We start from the raw sequence: 19,403 nt of genomic DNA, 5'->3' as shown, positions 1-19,403 counted from the left end.
TTTTTGTGCCCCCACAAGTCCTATATCAATTTTGTCAACAGGTAAAAGGACCAGTTTTACTGCATCAAGTATTATTTAACTGGGGCTATTTAAAAATTTTTAATTAGTATAAAATTTTTGGTAAAAAGAAACTCATTAATGTAAGCTTTCTACCCCTATAACTGTGAAACTTAAAAGGAATGAAGCTTAAATTAGTAAATTTTTCAGTATATCTAAATCAAACATGGAACTTAGTGATTATTATGATTTTTATCAAAAAGTGTATTTTATTTGGAGGGAAAATAGCCTGTGACCCACACTACTAATCTATTTTACAGATTTCCATATCTCTATTTCCTTTTAAAAAATGTGATGTTCCTTTAACAGACTAAAAAGTTTTAGTTTTTTAAAAAAAATTTATAATACTAAAACATCTAAAAGTCAGCTATCACATTCATAATTGTTGGTAGTTTTTATAACATGTGGGTCATGATGTACTTCAAAAGCAAGGATATAACTAATTTGGAAAAAGTCTCTTTGGTTTCTAATATTTTCTCCCCTATCTCTAAAATAATTCATATTTTCTATTTTTAAATGGTAAGAGATCTGTGACAATATATTTTTCATCTTTTACTTCTGTTAATTACCATGTATGTTTTATTTTTAAATGCCTTTGACAATTTAATTATTTTGTTTCTTACCATTTCAAAGGGCAATGATTTGTTAAACAACAACAAAAAAAAACTTAACTTCCTTGGTCTCTTGAAAAGAAAAGGTTTATTGGGCCATAAAGAACCAGGTTCTGGAACATGAAGTCTAAACCACCAGCAGCAGCACTAGGTGGGAACGGCAACGGGTTCACTGTCCTGGAGTTGAGGAGTACTTTTTTATACATGATGTTTTGGGGAAGAAAGATATAAGTTGTTTTGAAAGAATATACATTGGCTACAGGTAAGGGAGATGGAAGAAGGTGAAGCGGGGGTAGTTCTGGGGTCAGTGCAGAGTCTGTTAGGAAGAAGTGTTAGCTTCTTTGGATTGGTTGTGGTCAACAGTCCGGAAAGTTCATGTGGAAGCAAGAAGCTGAGGCTCCTGGGGTTCAGTGGCACCTGGTTATTCTCTTTTAGATAATCAGGGGAACAGCCACCTGGAAGTTAATTCCGAGTTCCAACATACAATCAGTAATGTGAGCAGTCTTTGTCAGCTGATCCCCAGCTGTTGACAGGCTAACTGCCTAACTGCAGTCTCTCTCACTCTCTGGCCACCACAACTTAACTAAGAACACCCCGGAATTTTTTTCTTGTCAGTTTTAAATTATTTCTCAACTCTGATAAGAATTCCTCTTTTACTCCTACTAAACATCTTTGAGTTACACTTAACTTTTTGAGTCACTGAATAAAAAAAATTACTGTATCTGATCACTTGACATACTCTTTGAAATTAGGACTGAAAGTCTTTTTAAAAAGGAAGATGAACTGTGGAAGGCACCAGCTAGTGAGTCCAGACTAGGATTCTACAAATGCCTATGTACATATCCTTTCAAATGTTTAGAGCAGAACAGGAGACAGATACTGCAGGGTCCCCCAACCAATGCCTAAAGATACTGTAAAAGTGTTTCCTAAAGCTTAGTAAGCATCCACAAAGTTAAAATATCTAGTTTCACAAATCATATGCACTAAATTTACAAATCAAATGCCACCTTATACACTGTTGCAAAGTTTAAAAACTTAAAAAAGAACCTCACCTACCTTCAAATTTAGAGGCTGTTTGTAAATCCAGGAATGCTAGCATACAGAAAAAGAGTGAAAGCAGGTTTGTACAACATGATTTTTATTGATTTTCCTGGAAAAGTAAAGGGGACTCTGGGGACAATAAGTTGGATATTGCCATATTACACTTTTAAAGTTATAATTTTTAGTTTTAAGACACTTAGGATTGCATACACTGTGTTCTTTCAAGTGTCTTTCCAAATCTTTGCTTACATAAGCAGTTAGGAACTGGAATAACTCTTAGTTATGCAATGTTGTTTAGCAACCAGGACAAACGGTTGCCACAACATCCATGGAAATATTCTCTCTGTATCTGCAAGTTTACTCTTTGGATGTTCATATATTTTGTCAATACATTAATATTTTTCAGATAGCATATACCATATGATAACCTCCATGAAAATGTATAACTTTTTTTTCCTTCTTAAAAATAGGCTGATGCAAAAATCTTTCCCAAACGGAAATCAATGCACTTTGCTGAAAAATCCAAATCTAAATGACATCTAGGGAGGAGTATGTTTTACCACTGCACTTTCTAAAGACAGAAACAGCAGAGTATCTCTTGCATTGATTCAGCTGATCATTTTACTGATCCTAGAAAAGAAAACAAAAAACCACAATTCTTTTTCTCTCAGTAACCCCACTGGCAAAACAATGCGGAGCCAGAAGATAAATAATCTTGGCTATTCTGAGATTACTCAGGGCCACACCTTATTGTCCCTGGGGAAAGGAGATAGGGAATCCCACAGCTGACATCCAATCTGTCAGAAAATCCTCTTGGCTCTGCCTTTAAAATACATTCAGAATCCCATCAGTTATCATCACCTCCTCTGCTACCCACCCTGGATCATGCACTATGGCCTCCTGTCCAATTACTTCATCTGCTTTCTAACTCATCTCCTTGTTCCCCTCTACCACTAGTCCCAGCCAATTCTCAATACAGTAGCCAGAGTGAACCAGTTAACACAGGTCAGATCCTGTCTCTTCTCTGAAGGAAACCCTCGGTGGCTCCAATCTCACTCTCAGTCTGGTCTTCTAGCACTGTTCCTACTTGCCTGACCTTTCCAGATGATCGCATGACTTGTTCCCTTCATTCCTTCAGTTCTTTACTCAAATGTCACCACTAACGTGATTCTTGTCCTGGCCATACTATCTAAAATGCACCTCTCTTCCTATGTGCCTACAGTGCTTTTTTCACCTTTGCATTGTTTTTTTGGTTTTTGGTTTTTTTGGTCTACTATATTATATAGTCTTTTTTTTTTTTTTTTTTTTAATCTGTGAATTGCTGGTCTCCTCCACTAGAATGCAGAATGTAGTTTTTTCCAGAGCAGGTGTTTTTGTTTGACTTTTTCTAAAGTCAGGAACAGTGAGTGGCACAGAATAGCTACTCAAGAAATATTGAGAACCAAAAATGTGTGTGAGTGGGGGTGCTCCCAGCATTCTACCATATCCACTATCCATAGAGTTAGGCAACCTAAAGACCCCAAACTAGGCTGGTGTGCTTTTATTACCATGGTACACATTGTATTTTCAATGATTTCTGAGGCATTTATTTATACCTTGCTGTCCCCACCTGGAATGTCCTTATCAAAATTCTACCCATCTCTGGTCAGGTCAAGAACTGGTCAAACGTTTTTTTCTAGGGAAGTCTTCTAGTTTCCTGCAGCCCAATAATGATCAGCTTTGAATACTCCCATTAACCACCTTTCGTTGGATCATCATGTACACTTGGCATCTAGTGTACTGAAACTGCCACTTATTTCTTATACTGTTATTTCCATCCAGCTTGGTTGTTAAGTTTCTTGAGGTCAGGTAGCTAGCTTAATATCCCCCTTAGCTTTTCATGTAATTCCTCCATGTAGTAAGGCTTTAAGTATTTTGATTGACAGAGCAATAAAAGACTATAGACCTTGATATTTTTCTATGATGTAATTACAAATTCTCAGTTTATTATAAGGAATTAATTTGACCTGAAATATTATCCCTAATTCTAAAGAAAGGTATACACATTATGCTCATATTCTCTACACAGTTGTCAGAATGAAGATCAGAACACATTTCAGTTTTCTGAGAAGAGTCTAGTGTTTTGACAATTATAGCAACACTAGGAAGATTATCAATTTCGTTTTGTTCACTTGTAGGACAAATAGTAAAATTAATATGTCAAAACTTAGAAATATGATTTATCTAAAAATAAGACATTTTAATAATCCTAGAATATTTTAAATAAATTTTTATAGTCGGATTTTATTTTTTTTTAAAAAAGATATTTTATATTAGGAAACAGAAGAGAAATTCCCATTTTGCTGCTTGCCTTTAGGATGGGTTGGTGGTGGTGAGGATGGGGGCGGCAATTTCTGGAACATCTTATGTGGCTACGCCACATATCAATGCTATTGCTAAAAGCCCTTGGCCAATCCTGAACACAAACCCCTGGTCTAGTTGTAGCTGAATAAATGAAAACATTAAAAGAATCAATGGAATCTTGAACTAAATAACATTTAGAAAATCAGTATATAATAAGTAACAACATAACCAGAATAAAGATTCAAGAATTTGAGGTCAACATTATTAAACTATGTTTATATGACAGCCCATATAGGTCTTCACAGAAACATTTTTTACAAGCAAGTTTTAAAAATGCAGATTGGTACAGTTTATTTTGATGCTGAAATATTGTAACAAATGTCCTGCCTGGTATTAGAGACACAAGTGCAAGTCACAAAGATACCAACTGTTACACTGTATGCCCTAATTTCTTTCCTGTAGTAGGAAGGCATCGGAGCATAGATATCAGTACTCTTAGATTTATGAAACCTCCTGAATATAATATTAACTCAAGCCAAAGCAGAAATAAAAGCCAACTGTTTCCTATGCCATAACAAACCTATTATCTTACTAAAAAATTTGACAAATTAAGGTTTAAAGAGTAATCTTTTTTTATGTCCCATCTTGATAAAATGCATTTCTAAGGAAACTTTCTTCCAGTTCACAAAACCAAACAAACAAATCCCAAAATAAATAGTAACTACAATAACGAAAACTGACACTACCTTTAAATACTGCTTTAACTGGATTCCAGTATTTTTCTGGGTTTTTAAAATTATAATCACATGTAAAGTTCTCACCACCAATATTTAATGCAATTGTGCTTCATGACAGAGTAGAAACAAATCTCCTTCATAATTATGTCTGATTTATTGTTCAGAAGCAAAAGAAAAGCAGCCAATGTATAGAGGACTACAAATTAAGAGTTACTTACTAGTAGCTTAATGGGAAGGCAAACAGTTAAAAGTGATTTCACTTTAGTGTTCTAAACAATTATCTATCAATGAGTTAAATACAATATATACACATTGAAAAGGCAACCTACTGAATGGGGGAAGATATTTGCAAATGATACATACAATAAGAGGTTAATATTCAAAATATATAAAGAACCTATACAATTTAACACCAACCAACCAACCAAACAAACAATTCAATTAAAAACTGGGAGAGAACCTGAATAGACATTTCTTCCAAGAGGACATATAGATGGCCAATAGACAAATGGAAAGATGATCAACATCCTAATGATCAGGAAAATGCAAATCAAAACCACAATGAGCTATCACTTCATATCTGTTGAGAATAGCTATCATCAATAAATCAACAAATAATAAATGCTGGTGAAGACGTAGAGAAAAGGAAACCCTTGTACATTCTTGATGAGATTGTAAATAGGGCAGCTACTATGGAAGACAGCATGGCGATTACTCAAAAAATTAAAAATAGAACTGCCATGTATATGACCTAGCAATCTACTTCTGGGTATTTATCTGAAGGAAACAACAATACTGATTTGAAAAGACACACTATATTCATCACGGCATTGCTACCTCCAGCCAAGATATGAAAGCAACCTAGATGTCCATCAGTAGGTGACTGGAGAAAGAAGATGTGGCACACGCACATACATGCATGCATACACACACGCACACGCACACAGGAACATTATTCAGCGATGAAACAGAATGACATTTTGCCACTTGCGACAACATGAATGGACCTAAGGGGTATTATGTTAAGCGAAGTACATCAGAGAAAGACAAATTCTCCTCATGGTACCCATAGTTACAGAGAACAAGTTGATGGCTGTCAAAGGGGAAGAGTTCGTGAAGTGGGGTGGGAATAAAGAAAAAAAAAGAGAAAAAAGTTTAAGGAAAGCACTTTAGAGATAGTCTTTATAAAAATCTAAATGCTTTATTAGCATCCATGTATTCAGAAAATGTCCTGTAAAATACATAAAATCAGGGTCTCTATGCCTTTCCTGGAGACAAGCAGCAATCTTTCAAGTTATAAGAATCTACCTAGATGGGACTTCATAAACCTGATACCAAACCAATTTATACCAAACGAGTTTTTGTTTTACTGATTGTTTTATTTTCATGTAGCATCAAGAATACAACTCAAAGTAACAATGGAGTCTTCCTTTTAATGCTTACATATTGGGTCGAACCATGGGAAATCATGTTAGACCCATTTAGCCTACAAAATGGTAATTTTGTATAATTTAACCTAATATTATCCTTATGTGGATAATAATTGTACCCTTCAATCTTATTATTCTGCTTTGTATCACAACTACAAATTTGTCATGTGCTTATTATACAGAATTGTCCTTTAGAAGTAACAGGCACACCATACTCCTGAGTTAGGGTCCTAGAGACTAGCTGACTTTCGCACGTCTGGATTACCATCCAAGGACAGACATCCTGTTAATAATTGCTAGGTGGCAGTTATGCTCACCTCCAGAGCACACTGTTGAGGACATCTGGGCTCTTCAGGTCATGAAGCTTTGCAAAGCTTGAAGGTATTGGCAGGGAGAGGGAATCTCAAAATGTGGACTAAAGGTTACTGACAATCTGTGATATCTTCTAAGTCAGAAACGTCCAATTTTAGTCTACTGACTACCCCATAAGAAAGCAGCACATTTCAAAACCACCTAACTTTTTGCTCATCTCACTACAGGGGCAAAACCCAACTCACCAGAATTTGTAAATTTCAACAGCATGCCCTTTGGTTGATTGCACATGAGTTTATTGAGCACCTACTATAAAACCAAGCACTGTGGCAACAATTAGATGTCTAGTTATTTTTTAATGTCATAAGTTATTAATGCACAAGTGCTAGCAGGGTTATTTTATGAATATGAACACTGTAGGAGACAAGACCACAGACTGCTGGGGGTCCTACTTGTGACCACCAATTCCTGAACTTCTCTTTGATAATCAGCCCCTTGCTTGCCTCTCCAGCTGATTTCTTGTCCCTGGGACCTCTCATGAGTGATCTAGGAGTCTTCTCTGTCTGGAATTAACACTGAAAGGACCCATTAATAAGTACAGTTCTTTCTGGTAGAGGACAGACTCAAGATGGAGTAGTTCCTCTACAGAATTCCTCTATAATTAATACAGATCTATTGGAGAATGTGTAATGTCATAATGTCAAGTGTTTGTTTTGTTTGTTTTCCTTTTTGGCCATGCATTAATAATTTACCCCAAATATTTAACTATACTGACACTGTCACGGTAGTGTCACCAAAAACCATGCCATGCCTCCCATTTGTTCTGACTAGTTTGCACCGACTAGCAGAATCAAAAAAGCAACAATGATCTGCCTTGCAGAGATGAACAGACTCAAATTCAAAGGCTAAGACTCTCAATTTTTGAAGACTTTGGATATACTGGATACACTGAGTAAATAAGTTATCCATATGGAATTTTTATAAACAAAATTGCGAGTATTAGAAATATCTCTTAATGCTTGCATAATTCATCAGAAAGGATAAACAATGGAAAATGATACTTTTCTTACAGCTTCTAAGACTAGAAGTAAATTTAATACCTCTGAAAGGCAATTAACGAAGGAAATCTGTCCTGTGACAGCAAGTGAAATGTAACCTGGAGGGCACCTGGCGGGGGGAGGGGACCTTGCGACGAAACAGTGAGTATGGATTAGACAGCTCAGTGTCCTCAGAGTGAAGGCTTTTCTCTTGTGGCTATTTAGACATTTTGCAAATATATGACTTTTTGCACAGTTTTTGCAATTTAGCCCACCTTTTATCTCCTCTCCCACACACTTTTTAAGAAAAATGGATTGTAGCAAATAATTAAATGCCACTAAATGTCAAAAAAAAAACTTACTGTGGTAGAATCAAAAGAAAGGACGTCCACGACGGGGGGAGTAGAGGTCTGCAAATCAATTACTTCAAGTTTTGGATTAATCTGTATATGTACATAAAAAATTAATATTAGATTTTTATACTATAAGAAACTAGATGCCATTTGTAACAACCTAGAGGGTATTTCCTAATATATTCTAAAATGAAAATATATTGGTATATTCATTAACATGGATGTAGACATTTGAAATAAAATATTAGTCTATCAAATCTATAAATGTATAAGAGAAGATCATCATGACCACATTAAATTTATTCCAGGAACAAAAAGTTGATTTTACATTAGAAAACTCTATATAATTCACCTGAAAGGGGATTTTAAAAATAAAATAAAATGACCCACCTTAAAAGATGCAGAAAAAATCCTAGCGAGTTAATTAAGACAAGGAAATAAAAGGTGTTAAGATGTAAGAATTGGAAGAGAAGAAATAAAATTGTCATTCTATATAATTGTCTATGGAGGAATCCCAAAAGAATTTACTGCTATATCATTAGAATAAAAGAGTTTACTAGATTGAAAATCAATATATAAAATCAACTGCATGTCTGCACCTCAAGACAGAAAATGTAAATTTAAAAAAGCTATCATTTACACTATCATAAAAAAGTTTTAAATACATCAAAATAAACATACAAAGATGTGTATAAGCTTAATGGGAAAAAACGATAAAACTCATGTAAAAACACTAAAAGTGGTTTAACTAAATAGAAAGCTATACCATAAGGAGCTCAGATACAGAGTCCTATATATATGGAAAATAGATATAAAAGGAAAATCGTACTATAAATCAAGAGGAAAAATGTTTTATAGTTGAGAAAACTGGCTCAGTATATGAATCCCTACCTAATACTAAATACAAAGGTGGACAGCAGATAAACTAGAAACCCAAGTACTATGATAAAATTATAGAGTTAATAAAAATACATCTCTTACAATATCTTTGCAACCCCAAAAGTTACAGTTTTATAACCCGAAGCTGTAAAAGCAAAACCATAAAGAAAAAATTTTTCAATGCATCTATGATATCAAAATTAAGGTTTTCTATTTCACAATGGACACCACAAAGTTAATCAGATAATGGAATAGAAGGAAATAGTATGATGTCTAAAACCAAAAAAGGATAAATATCTAAAATATGTAAGAAAAACTTACAAAAACAAATGTGAAAAACACAGCAATCCCAAGAAAAAAACTATAGGAAAAAAAACTTGACAGTTAACCAGCAAATGCAGAAATTTTCAGAAATATTAGTAATTAGATTTAAAAAAAAAGATTAAAGTAAACTACATACAACTTGATACCTATTAAATTACAAAAACTTGAAAGCTCATTGATGCCAACATTACTTACAGCAGCATTGTTTGTAATGGCAAAACAACAAGGACAACAAAACCCACCACCAGAAATCCCCAAGTATTTATCAACGTTAGAATAATTACATAAATTGTGGGAATTCCCACTGTGGTAAATTCACTGGAATCCTGTACAGCAGCGTAAGAAATGAAATACAACTATGTGCAACAACACATGAGTGTACGAATTCAGAGTCCATATGTATGAACCTCAGAATTTTAATGTTAAATGAAAAAGTTATAGGAAAATATATTCAGTATATTATATAAGTGAAAATATATTCACTTATATAAAGTTTAAAACCATCCAAAACTAAATATAGATTCAAACATATAAGTAAATTAAAAAAAAAAAAGGCAAGGGACTAATTAGAGTGGTGAAAATTGAGAAAGGTTCTTTCTGAATTTGAGGAGACTGAAAAAAAAAAGGAAAAAGAAACTACATCATCAAACATTTAGTAAACATTATGAATACTAAGAAGTCAACAAAGGGTAACAAAGATAGCAGAACTTCATATGAAATGAATGATAACCAACAATAAGTGCACCGAAGAACCTCAAGAAGAAACTGTTGACTGAGCACCTTAGTGAGAAAGACTTCCCGTGGAGCAGAGCTTAAGATGGCTCCTTTAAAGAAGGTTTAGAAACCAAAAACAAAAACAAAAACAGAGCAAGAGCACAGAAGAGGTAAAAAGCATTCCTGAGCAGAGTGGTGAATGCTGACATGACTTTTGCATAGAGTAGCAATAAGAGAGGTTGCCAAGGGTCAAATTATGAACGGTGAAGGAATTTGGGAAGGCACAGAAAAATTGGAGGCGTAATGTGCTTTAGAAGGATTAACCTGACAGAGACGTGTTGAGTATCAAGAATAAGGCAGGGGTAACAAGGAGGGCACCACTGCAACAGTCCTGGACCGTGGTGATAAGGACTGAGCCAGAGGTAAAAGGAGTGGAATGATTTTAAAAGCACTTATCATGTTTGATGGGCATAGCTGTAGTTTTGGAAATAATAAGAAGCTTTTATAATTATCCAGTCAATTGTGTTAGAGGCGGAGGTGTACAAACCCGGTAATCCCCATGCTACAGAAGAGATCAGAACTGTGCAGGGTGAGAATGGGGGCTATCCACGCAGTCTGTCAACACTTTCGTTCCTTTCTGGCTGTTCCATAAAGCAGAACACAAGCCCCCCTCCTATCAGCTCTTAGTCCAGAGTTAAGGCAAAGAAAAGAAGCCTAAAGATGGCCCACTTTCCTTTCAGTATTAGACTCGCTGTCCAAAGAGACTGCCTGCAGACATTTTATTGTCTTTTATCTGCTGCCACCTAGCGTAGATATGGAATTGTTTACCTATGAAAAATACAATCTAGTATCACCTAAAATTGGAACTGCTCAAAAATTCTAAATGACATGGAAATTAATGGTCAGCATCTCTCATAGAGAAATCCTTAAGCTTCTACAAGTTGTGAAACTATTGATACAACAGTATTTTACTGTATTGTGGCACGAGTTGCTACCACAAACTGTAAATGGAATAGGAAATTCGTACTAAGTAAAAGTTTACAGTCTTCTCCATAAAGAACACATGTTGAAGCGGGGGACACTCACAGTTAAGTTCTTTGCTAGCTAACCTCCAGGAACACTATCAGTACCTTCTAGCTCTCTATTTTTATTAAAGAGAAGAACGCTTTAACAACTACAGTTGCCTTGAAATGGAGTGGGCTGCCTTGTGGGAGCTTGAGAAATCTATCACTGAACAAGGGCATATAACTGAGGGATTCATGCATGAGGGAGAGGTTAGTCTATATGATCTCAAAAAGAACCATCCCACTCTGAGGTTCTCTGTATCCAGAATACTTAGTATTCCATGAACACAAACACTGCTACTAACAAATTCGGAAGGGCAAAGAATCTGGCTATTTGGTTCCCTGCTGCATACTGTAAACCTAGTACAATGTCCAGCACATAGATACTTAATATCTGCTAATAGGATGAAATTTAATTTTGAATATATCAAAGCAATACATCAAAATGGTTAAAAGTACATAATGGAACCAAAGTGCTTGGGTTGAAATTCTAATGTTGCCACTTACTAATTTTAAGATTTAACTTGCACATACTTCAGTTTCTCATGGGATAAAAATATTCAATGACTTCATTTATGTAAAGCCATTAAAATAAAGTTGTATTAGATATTATTATTATAATTACTATTATTATCATGTAATTGCTGAAGAACATTTATTGAGGCCCAAAACAATAAAAACATATATCACGACAAGAACCAAAATACAAAATTGGTAGAGAAGTCATTTTTTATCACAAATTATAATGTTCTCAACCTTTACAGATGATTGAGATAAAAACCCATCTCCAACTTGGAGACAAATTGATTACTTATAGCTTTAAACAATGAATTGTGGCCAGACTTTCAAGAAATATTATTATACATTAAGTTTCTCCTTAAAGAAGGAAAGTTTGCTTTTAACTGTGCAATTTGGCTCATGGCAGTCTGAAGAAGATAAAGTCAGCATGACCTAGTAATGTGCCACAGAGGATTGTGGGTAGGGTTAAGACACATTATTTGAAAATAATAATTGGGCTTCTTTCCCACCAAAAAAGAGAAAGTTTTCGTGTTTTTAATTAAGATGGAGTGCCTAGGCCAGGAATGCTACAAAGGATCCGCAGTTACATCAATAGAAAGGACACAGGAGGGGTCTGTTTCACACAGCCAGGGTGAGGATTTTATGTTTCATACCTTCTTTCATGTGATCTCTCTCATCACTTCTAAAAGCAACCTGCTAACACCCTGTCTACCCATGTAAGAATTACTAATTTATATATTTAGTCAGCTGGTATCCAAGGTCTAAGATTCCACAGGGTCCCCCACCTTCAAACAAGTGGAGCTTTGAGGCTGGCAAATGGGTGGCTTTTGCAAAAGAACAATCTCACCCAGAAGACTGAAATTATGCAACTCAAATAAGCTTCATAGAAAAAAACATAGTAAAATGTAAATTGCAGGAATGCTATGTTGCTTCAAACTCAGAAATGAAACATTCATAGCTACTTCAAAAAGAGAAAGTTGGTGAAATTAGATTATTTAGATGCCATTTATCATCTAATAATACATTTTATTCTTTTAACCATGAATTCCAACCTCAAAAAAAAAAAGGTTTTGCTACTTTTCAAATATTTTCAAAGTAACATATATAAACTGACCTTGCCTAAAGCTTTGAAAAAAATTCAACCCATAAAATTTAGTAGTTCAAAGTAAAGTTTACCTAATCTAAATGAACACAGCACAACTTCTAGTCTGATTCATGCTATTCTATTCTAGGTGATATTTTCAAATTAACAGTTCATGGCTCTATGAGACATCCACAGACATTAATTTGAAGTCTTTAAAAATAATTTGATATTTAACGATTATTTATTCATAACATTAATTATGTTTTCAGTCCCGAAAACTTTATACCTTGCTTTATCAGGAGAGATTTTTAAGAAAAATAAATTGAACAACTGGTTGTTCAAATGCAGAATCGTATCACTTTTCTGGCATTGTATATCACAGGCTATGAAGGCGTTATACACATGTAAGTAATATTGTTTACTTAATTTTAAGCAACCATGAGTGCTTATAGATCATTTAAACTGAGAACACAAAGGCTGACTTTCTTAAGGCCACAATGTAATTTTAGTGACAATGCTCAAAATTCTGTACTATGTTAACTGAACTCTAATTCCAAGATAAAAAGTTAGTTTTTAATAGTTTTTTTAAGTGTATATGTTAAAATCACAGCTGAGAGTGGCTTTGCGCCACCTGGGTCATCCTGACCTGGTCATACAAAGCAACCCAGCTAGTTGACTGCTTTCTGGCTGGACTGTCAGAGAAGAGTTCCTCAGACAATTTGCTGACATTTTAAAGAAAGCCCAGCACTCTTAAATGAGGTGAGAATGACAGCAAATCACAGAGAAAATGGCCTGAATGGCTCGAACCACCAACACTGAGGTAGTGTGGTGTGATGGAAATATCACTGCATTAGGAGAAAGGAGATTCAGGCTCAGTCTGTAGCTCTGCCAACCAATCACTCTGGAAAGGTGGCTGGGTGGATGACAGGGCAGCAACACACTGTTGGTTAAGCTCAGCCAAGCCACAGAAATGCTAGAATAAAAAACACCGAGAGTCAATAAAACTGTTTTGGGTTAAACCAAGAAAGGAAACTCGAATTAAGATATCTTTCACATATATTTTATGTGAATACATGTGATCACAGGGGATCAAAAGAATACATCCATTATTGTAGAAACTAAAACACAAATGTGGTGAATCACACATAAATTACATTATATTCTTTCTTTCAAAGAAATGAAAAGAAAAAAATGATACAATAAGTAGCATGAAGAAGTAGTAAAGTCTAATGGTAAATACTTTATTTAGAAGATAATCAGAAGTTGGAAAGGACCAAAATTGTAGCAAAGAACTGGAAATAAATAGTACTAAGGAAAAACTGGACATAAATACTAAAATGTGGATAGATTAAATAAAATATAGAAAATAGTCCCAAAAGTTTAAAAGTTTTCAACACACACACACACACACACACACACACACACACACACACACACACACACCCTGAGACTAACAGAAATACCTGAGATAACAGAAAAGACCTAGACTAAGGAAACGAAAATTAAATAAATGATTGAGGGGGGCGGGGCACACAGACCATGATAAAGGGTACAGAACCATAGCCCAAATAGTGCATGAGGCAACTGTGAATTGTCACTCAGGAATAAGCTTTATGAACTCAAAATACTTAAACTAAAAGCAAAGAAGGGCTCTGTCAATGACAAAATTAAAAATTCCAATGAAAAGGAAGTAATGATTGGTATCGACTCTTAGAAGAGACAAGGGCTTAAGGAGAATCATGCAAAATGAAAAGAAATAGAGTAATACCAGCTAGGTATCCAGCAAAAATGAGTATTTCCTTTGAAGAGAGTAGAACATTAAAATCTATAGAACCTAAAGGAACTTGTTAACAAAAACCTATAGCTAGATAATTATATACTGAAAATATATATAAGCAAATAGTAAAATAGTCTCAATTATTAAGTTTAATGCCCAAATCTCTTCTTTTTATTGTCCATAAGATTTTTTCTTTGCTGTAAAATGGATTCAAATGGATTATATTTATTTCAATAACTGTTATAAAAATTCTTACCCTTCAGCCCTCTTCTCATGACAACCATGACATGAGCTCCCTAAACAAATCAAGAATATGAAGCCTGTTCAGACTTCAGTCTCCAGAGGCCTTAGATTTGAGTCCTCATTTCCTATTACTATTAATACAATTTTAAAGTTCTATTTCTAAGCCTTCAAGAAGCAAATATGAATGGCTTTAGAATTATTACACACTACCATATGTATAGTTGCATTAGGGAAAATAATTATTTGTTGAAGTGCTGCTTATACTATATAATTAAGTATAATTTCAAGCACCTAGTAACCCATAGCCCCAAAATGTACATTTACAAATAGCAGGAGAAATATGTATAAAGTACTCACTTCAACAGTCTCAATTTTTCCCTCATGGGGATGTGGTGTTCTTGGGTAGATATCAAGAAGATGTGGTGGTGAATCAAAATGTAATCTTTTGAGACTTTTTTTATAAACATCTTTACAGTTCAGTTCATCAAAGTTAGTCCTCCATAATAAAACCTATTAAAAATTAATCACATTGGCAGTTATTAACTTGCATGTGCAAACTATAGAATTAAAAAATTTATATACACAGAATTGTCCCTCAAAATAGTCAGAAAGGCTAGACATAGATTTCAACATTACTACTTCTTGATGCTTTTTTTAAGGGTGGGAGGCAGAGATTTAGCATTTTGAATCGCCTTCACGCCCAGTTTAAAATTCATATTAAATTCATATTATTACCTTAATATTTTATTTTTTTCAAAGCCTAAAACCATGTCGTTTACTTTATTCAATAAATCTGACTATAAATGACTTTCGAATAAAAGCAAATTTTCTACAAAAACAATTTAAATTTACCATCCCCAAGAATCTTAACATTTGAAAAATAAAACATACTGACAAAATATTAGGCAATAATTCAAGTGAAAGTTCCACAGCGACATTGGGCATTCAACGTTAGTTACATGTATAATTAAGTGTAGATGAGCAAAAGAAAATAACTGCTGCTTGACTTCCAAAACCTATTAGAATTGGCACTATTTCAGCTATGAAATAGCGAACTTCCTGGCATTAAACTAAAATATAAACTCAGTACTCATCTTCACATATGTCATCTAGTTGGCTGTAAAAGTCTTCACTGAAGTCTTGAATTCCTTTACTCTAACCAAATCAAAGAGAAGGCTGAAAGATTTACAAACCTGTGCATCCGCACCTCCTGATGAAAATAGCTCTCCACCTTTTGAAAATGAAACAGTAAAGACAGGTCCCTAAGAAATAAATGGAGATAAAAGAAAAAGTACTTGATCATGCTTTCTCATGGCCAAGAGGACTGTGAATATTAATTTTGGGGGCCTAATTTATGTAGACTAGTTACATAATAAGTCTGAGAGAACATATCCAGTTGCTAACAACTAATGCAGGCAAGATAATCAAAGAACGAACCCAATTATATTAAAATATATGCAAATGATACTTACTGAAAAAGAAATTCTAATAAAAATGAGAAAATACGCTTTTTTTTTCCTTTAAAGAAAAGTTTATACATGTGTAAGTTAAGAATTTCTGTTAAGATTTTCTGGATTTGGACTCTTTTTTCAACAAGTCACTAGCAGAAACTGAATGATAACTCCTGTGAGTGATGGGAATGAAGCTATATGAACAAAGGCCATTTCCTGACCATAACAGGCTTCACTGAGTTAGCCCTTCATGTGGGTAATAGTGAGCTACTAATAATTTTAAAAATAGGATATATATAGGAAGAGAACTGTGACTGATGAAAATTGATGTGAGAATAATGAAGTAAGAATGAATGGATGGAGGCCAGTTAGGAAGTTAGGGCAATTATCCAGATGAAACTGATCAATGACTGTGAAGTTAGACAAAACTACTCTTGGCACAGTTGCAAGATGCACAGCCTGTAGGTCAATTTTTCAATCCAGATAAGAGTAATTATTTCTCAATTCAAAAATATCCTTGTATTCTGGTTTTTAAATATGTCCTTAATCTATGCAAGAAAACTTTTGGGGAAAAATATATTTTTCAAGTAGACCATCCCATACACTTAAGTACTGTAGCCTTATAAACACCTTCTCCTCCAGACTATGAAAAGATCCCATCTTCACACATACTTTTTTCCCTAAAATAGTATCTTTATTCTCTATTAATTTGTACTATTTCCATAGACATTTTAATCCTTGGCTACTTTTAGTGGTTGTTATTCAACTTAAATCTGTGGATATGTACACGTTTGGCTAGTATCTATTTCTGCTTCACTCTGACACAGCTGCAGAACAAATGATAAAGCAAAGCAGGAAGCCAGGTAGGACACAGGAAGCCAGAAAGAACCCCTTCTCCTCTAGACCACAAAGCCCACTCTATTTTTGGATATAAATTGCTTATACTTGGTTAAAAGAAGTATCTACTACTTAAAAAAAAAAAAAGAAAAGAAAAAGAAAAAGAGGATGCATTCTAAAAAATTAGAGAAGTTTGAATATTTACCCAGAAAGGAAGAACAGTTTACATACTTAAAAAAGTTTATCTTTAGTGTGTTATATGCCAGGTGGTGTGTGTGTGTGTGTGTATGTGTGTGTGTGTGTGTGTGTGTGTGTGAGAGAGAGAGAGAGGGGAGGGGGGGGAGGAAGGGAGGAAGGGAGAAATTGAAAAGGCTCAATAAATAGGATCTCTCCTCCTACTGGGTTCTAAACCAATCGAGGTATAAGACAAATATATAAGGCAAATGGGAGCCAGAATGTCATCTTTCTCACTAATAAAGACTTATAAAGAAAGAATGTGGCTTTATCTGTGGGAAAATGGGCTTTCTAGAATTGAATTCCAGAACAAGACAGATTTGAGTGTCCCGTCACAGGCAAGACTGGACAAGGAAAGGCCTCCCTACGAAAAGTATCAGAGAAAAACAGCGAGAACAGGCTTACTCCCAAGAGTAGAAGGTATTGGGCTCTACTTCTTTTAATGTCACCAGCTTAGAGGAAGAAGTGACTGAGGGAGTATGAGAGGCTCAGAATGTCAGAGTTAGTGGGATGGCCTCCACATGAGAAGAAGGATTAGAAGAAAAAATTTATCTATCACCACTTACCCAGTCAAATCTAAATTACATCCCGATGAAGATACCAGTGGATGATTAATTTAATGGCCAGTGAAAGATACACATTAATTTAGACAAGAATTATAATATTTCTGAGAGTTTTTTCCAGAGAATAAAAACATTGCCTTTAAGGCCAAAAAAAATTTTACAATAGTGGTAATGTGTATGTACACTTGGAAAAATAACAGACATGTAATGAAATGGATCAAAACTTTAAAACATATATTATTTAAAAAGCAAAAATCTTAATGTTAATACCGTATGTCCTTGAAGTGTATATATGAGCCTTCCTTCTAGGAGATCCAGAATCTTAAGTGTACCATCTGAAGAAGCAGTGATGAGATAGTTACCCGAAGGATGGAATGACACACAATTAACTCCACAGCTGTGAACTGATTTGTAGAAAACAAAGCAAAAGTTTCAGAGAACAAATCTTAATTGCTAAAGAAAACAAAGTAAAAATTTCTGAGAACAATTCTTAATTCTAAAGATGCCCTTTTGCCCTATTAGCAATATTAGGTTGAAAACAAGAATCACAGGCCATGTCTTCAGAACACAAAAAGTCCACAGAGCTCGCTAAAATAAATAAGTAGTTTGACATCATACAGCTTAAGCTTCCAGCTAATGAGAGAGAATGGCTTTAAAAATGAGAGTGTGTCATGGAAAGATAATTTTGTTAACCACATAACTATTAAGTCTTCAGCTATATTACCAATATAACCAACAGTTGATTACTACTGGCTCCCATAAGGTATATAACCTAGCTTTCAACTAAATTAACCAATTAATGGCCTGGTACTAAGATGGTGAAGAGTGTGGAGATACATTTGGAGAAGGGGAGTCTTGCCAGCTTGAGAATTCATTTCTGGACACCATCCTTCCAATAGGAGGCAGTATAACACAGTGATTGACATGTTCTTAGCTGTACTTTGTAAACATAAAGACCCAAGTCAGTTCTATCAATTCTTTTAGCAAGCCTCAATTTCCTTATCTTTAAAACAGGAGTAAAAAATAATAATGATATAAAATAAAACAAAGGTAATAATAATACATCTTAGAGCTGTTGTGAGGATTTAACAGTGTCGGCTACCTGGAAAATATTACACTTATTAAGAAAGGGAAATGTGGATTTAATATAAATCTAATATAAACCAAGAAATTGATTCTTTTTCAACTTCAATACATAGGCACAGTAGGATGTTGCTTTCTACCAGTTATAACAAGTATTTGTGCTCATATAACTTCCTCTGAGTCCATTTCTACCCCTGACTTCTCACATAATGCAGACAAGCACAGTCTGAAAAATCTCACAATAACTTCTTTTTTTCACAGTCTTGGCATCGTTTTTAAGGTCCCTCCACCTCCCTCTCCACTCTGGCATCTACCCCAGCTTCTCAGAGCATGTTGTTGATGGGGGTTAACTGTTCTCTAATCAGCTCAAAAGCAGCTCATGACTCTCATTAAGAGGGTCAGACCACACTGAGAAGGATAGTCTGTCACTTTAAGGGTTTCCCAGAGAAAATCATTGAACAATTGAATTCTCTTGTTATGGACATTGTTACCTTGATAATGCTGGAGTAATTTGTTCACTCTTATATCCCAGATTTTCACAGTATGATCAGAACCTGCTGAAGCTATGCATGTACCATTAGGGTTAAATTCCACAAAATTCGCAAACCTAGGAGGAAAAATATGATCTAATATTTTGATTTCTTTACTCTCATTTCTTTATTCAAATGGTAATAATTAAGCATCTCCTTATCAAACTACTCTATATAAAT

General features: G+C 34.6%; 1 protein-coding gene across 3 annotated transcripts in view; it reads right to left on the bottom strand.

The window, feature by feature from the left end:
- POC1B (POC1 centriolar protein B) overlaps positions 1-19,403 on the bottom strand; it is an 88,261-nt gene that overhangs the window by 26,856 nt on the left and 42,002 nt on the right. For 2 of the 3 annotated variants that reach the window (XM_016165155.2, XM_016165156.2), the window contains exons 6-10: positions 19,185-19,300; positions 17,881-18,014; positions 15,719-15,787; positions 14,883-15,035; positions 7,931-8,011 (exon numbers count right to left, since the gene is read on the bottom strand). In XM_016165155.2, the coding sequence (XP_016020641.1) occupies positions 7,931-8,011; positions 14,883-15,035; positions 15,719-15,787; positions 17,881-18,014; positions 19,185-19,300 (553 nt within the window). Of the gene's footprint in view, positions 1-1,724; positions 1,761-7,930; positions 8,012-14,882; positions 15,036-15,718; positions 15,788-17,880; positions 18,015-19,184; positions 19,301-19,403 lie in introns of all 3 variants that reach the window. The other variant, XM_016165157.2, reaches the window with a different exon arrangement.

The sequence above is a fragment of the Rousettus aegyptiacus genome, unplaced genomic scaffold, assembly GCF_014176215.1.
Source record: "Rousettus aegyptiacus isolate mRouAeg1 unplaced genomic scaffold, mRouAeg1.p scaffold_m13_p_2, whole genome shotgun sequence".
NCBI lineage: Eukaryota > Metazoa > Chordata > Mammalia > Chiroptera > Pteropodidae > Rousettus > Rousettus aegyptiacus.
This window is presented reverse-complemented; position numbering and strand designations above follow the sequence as displayed.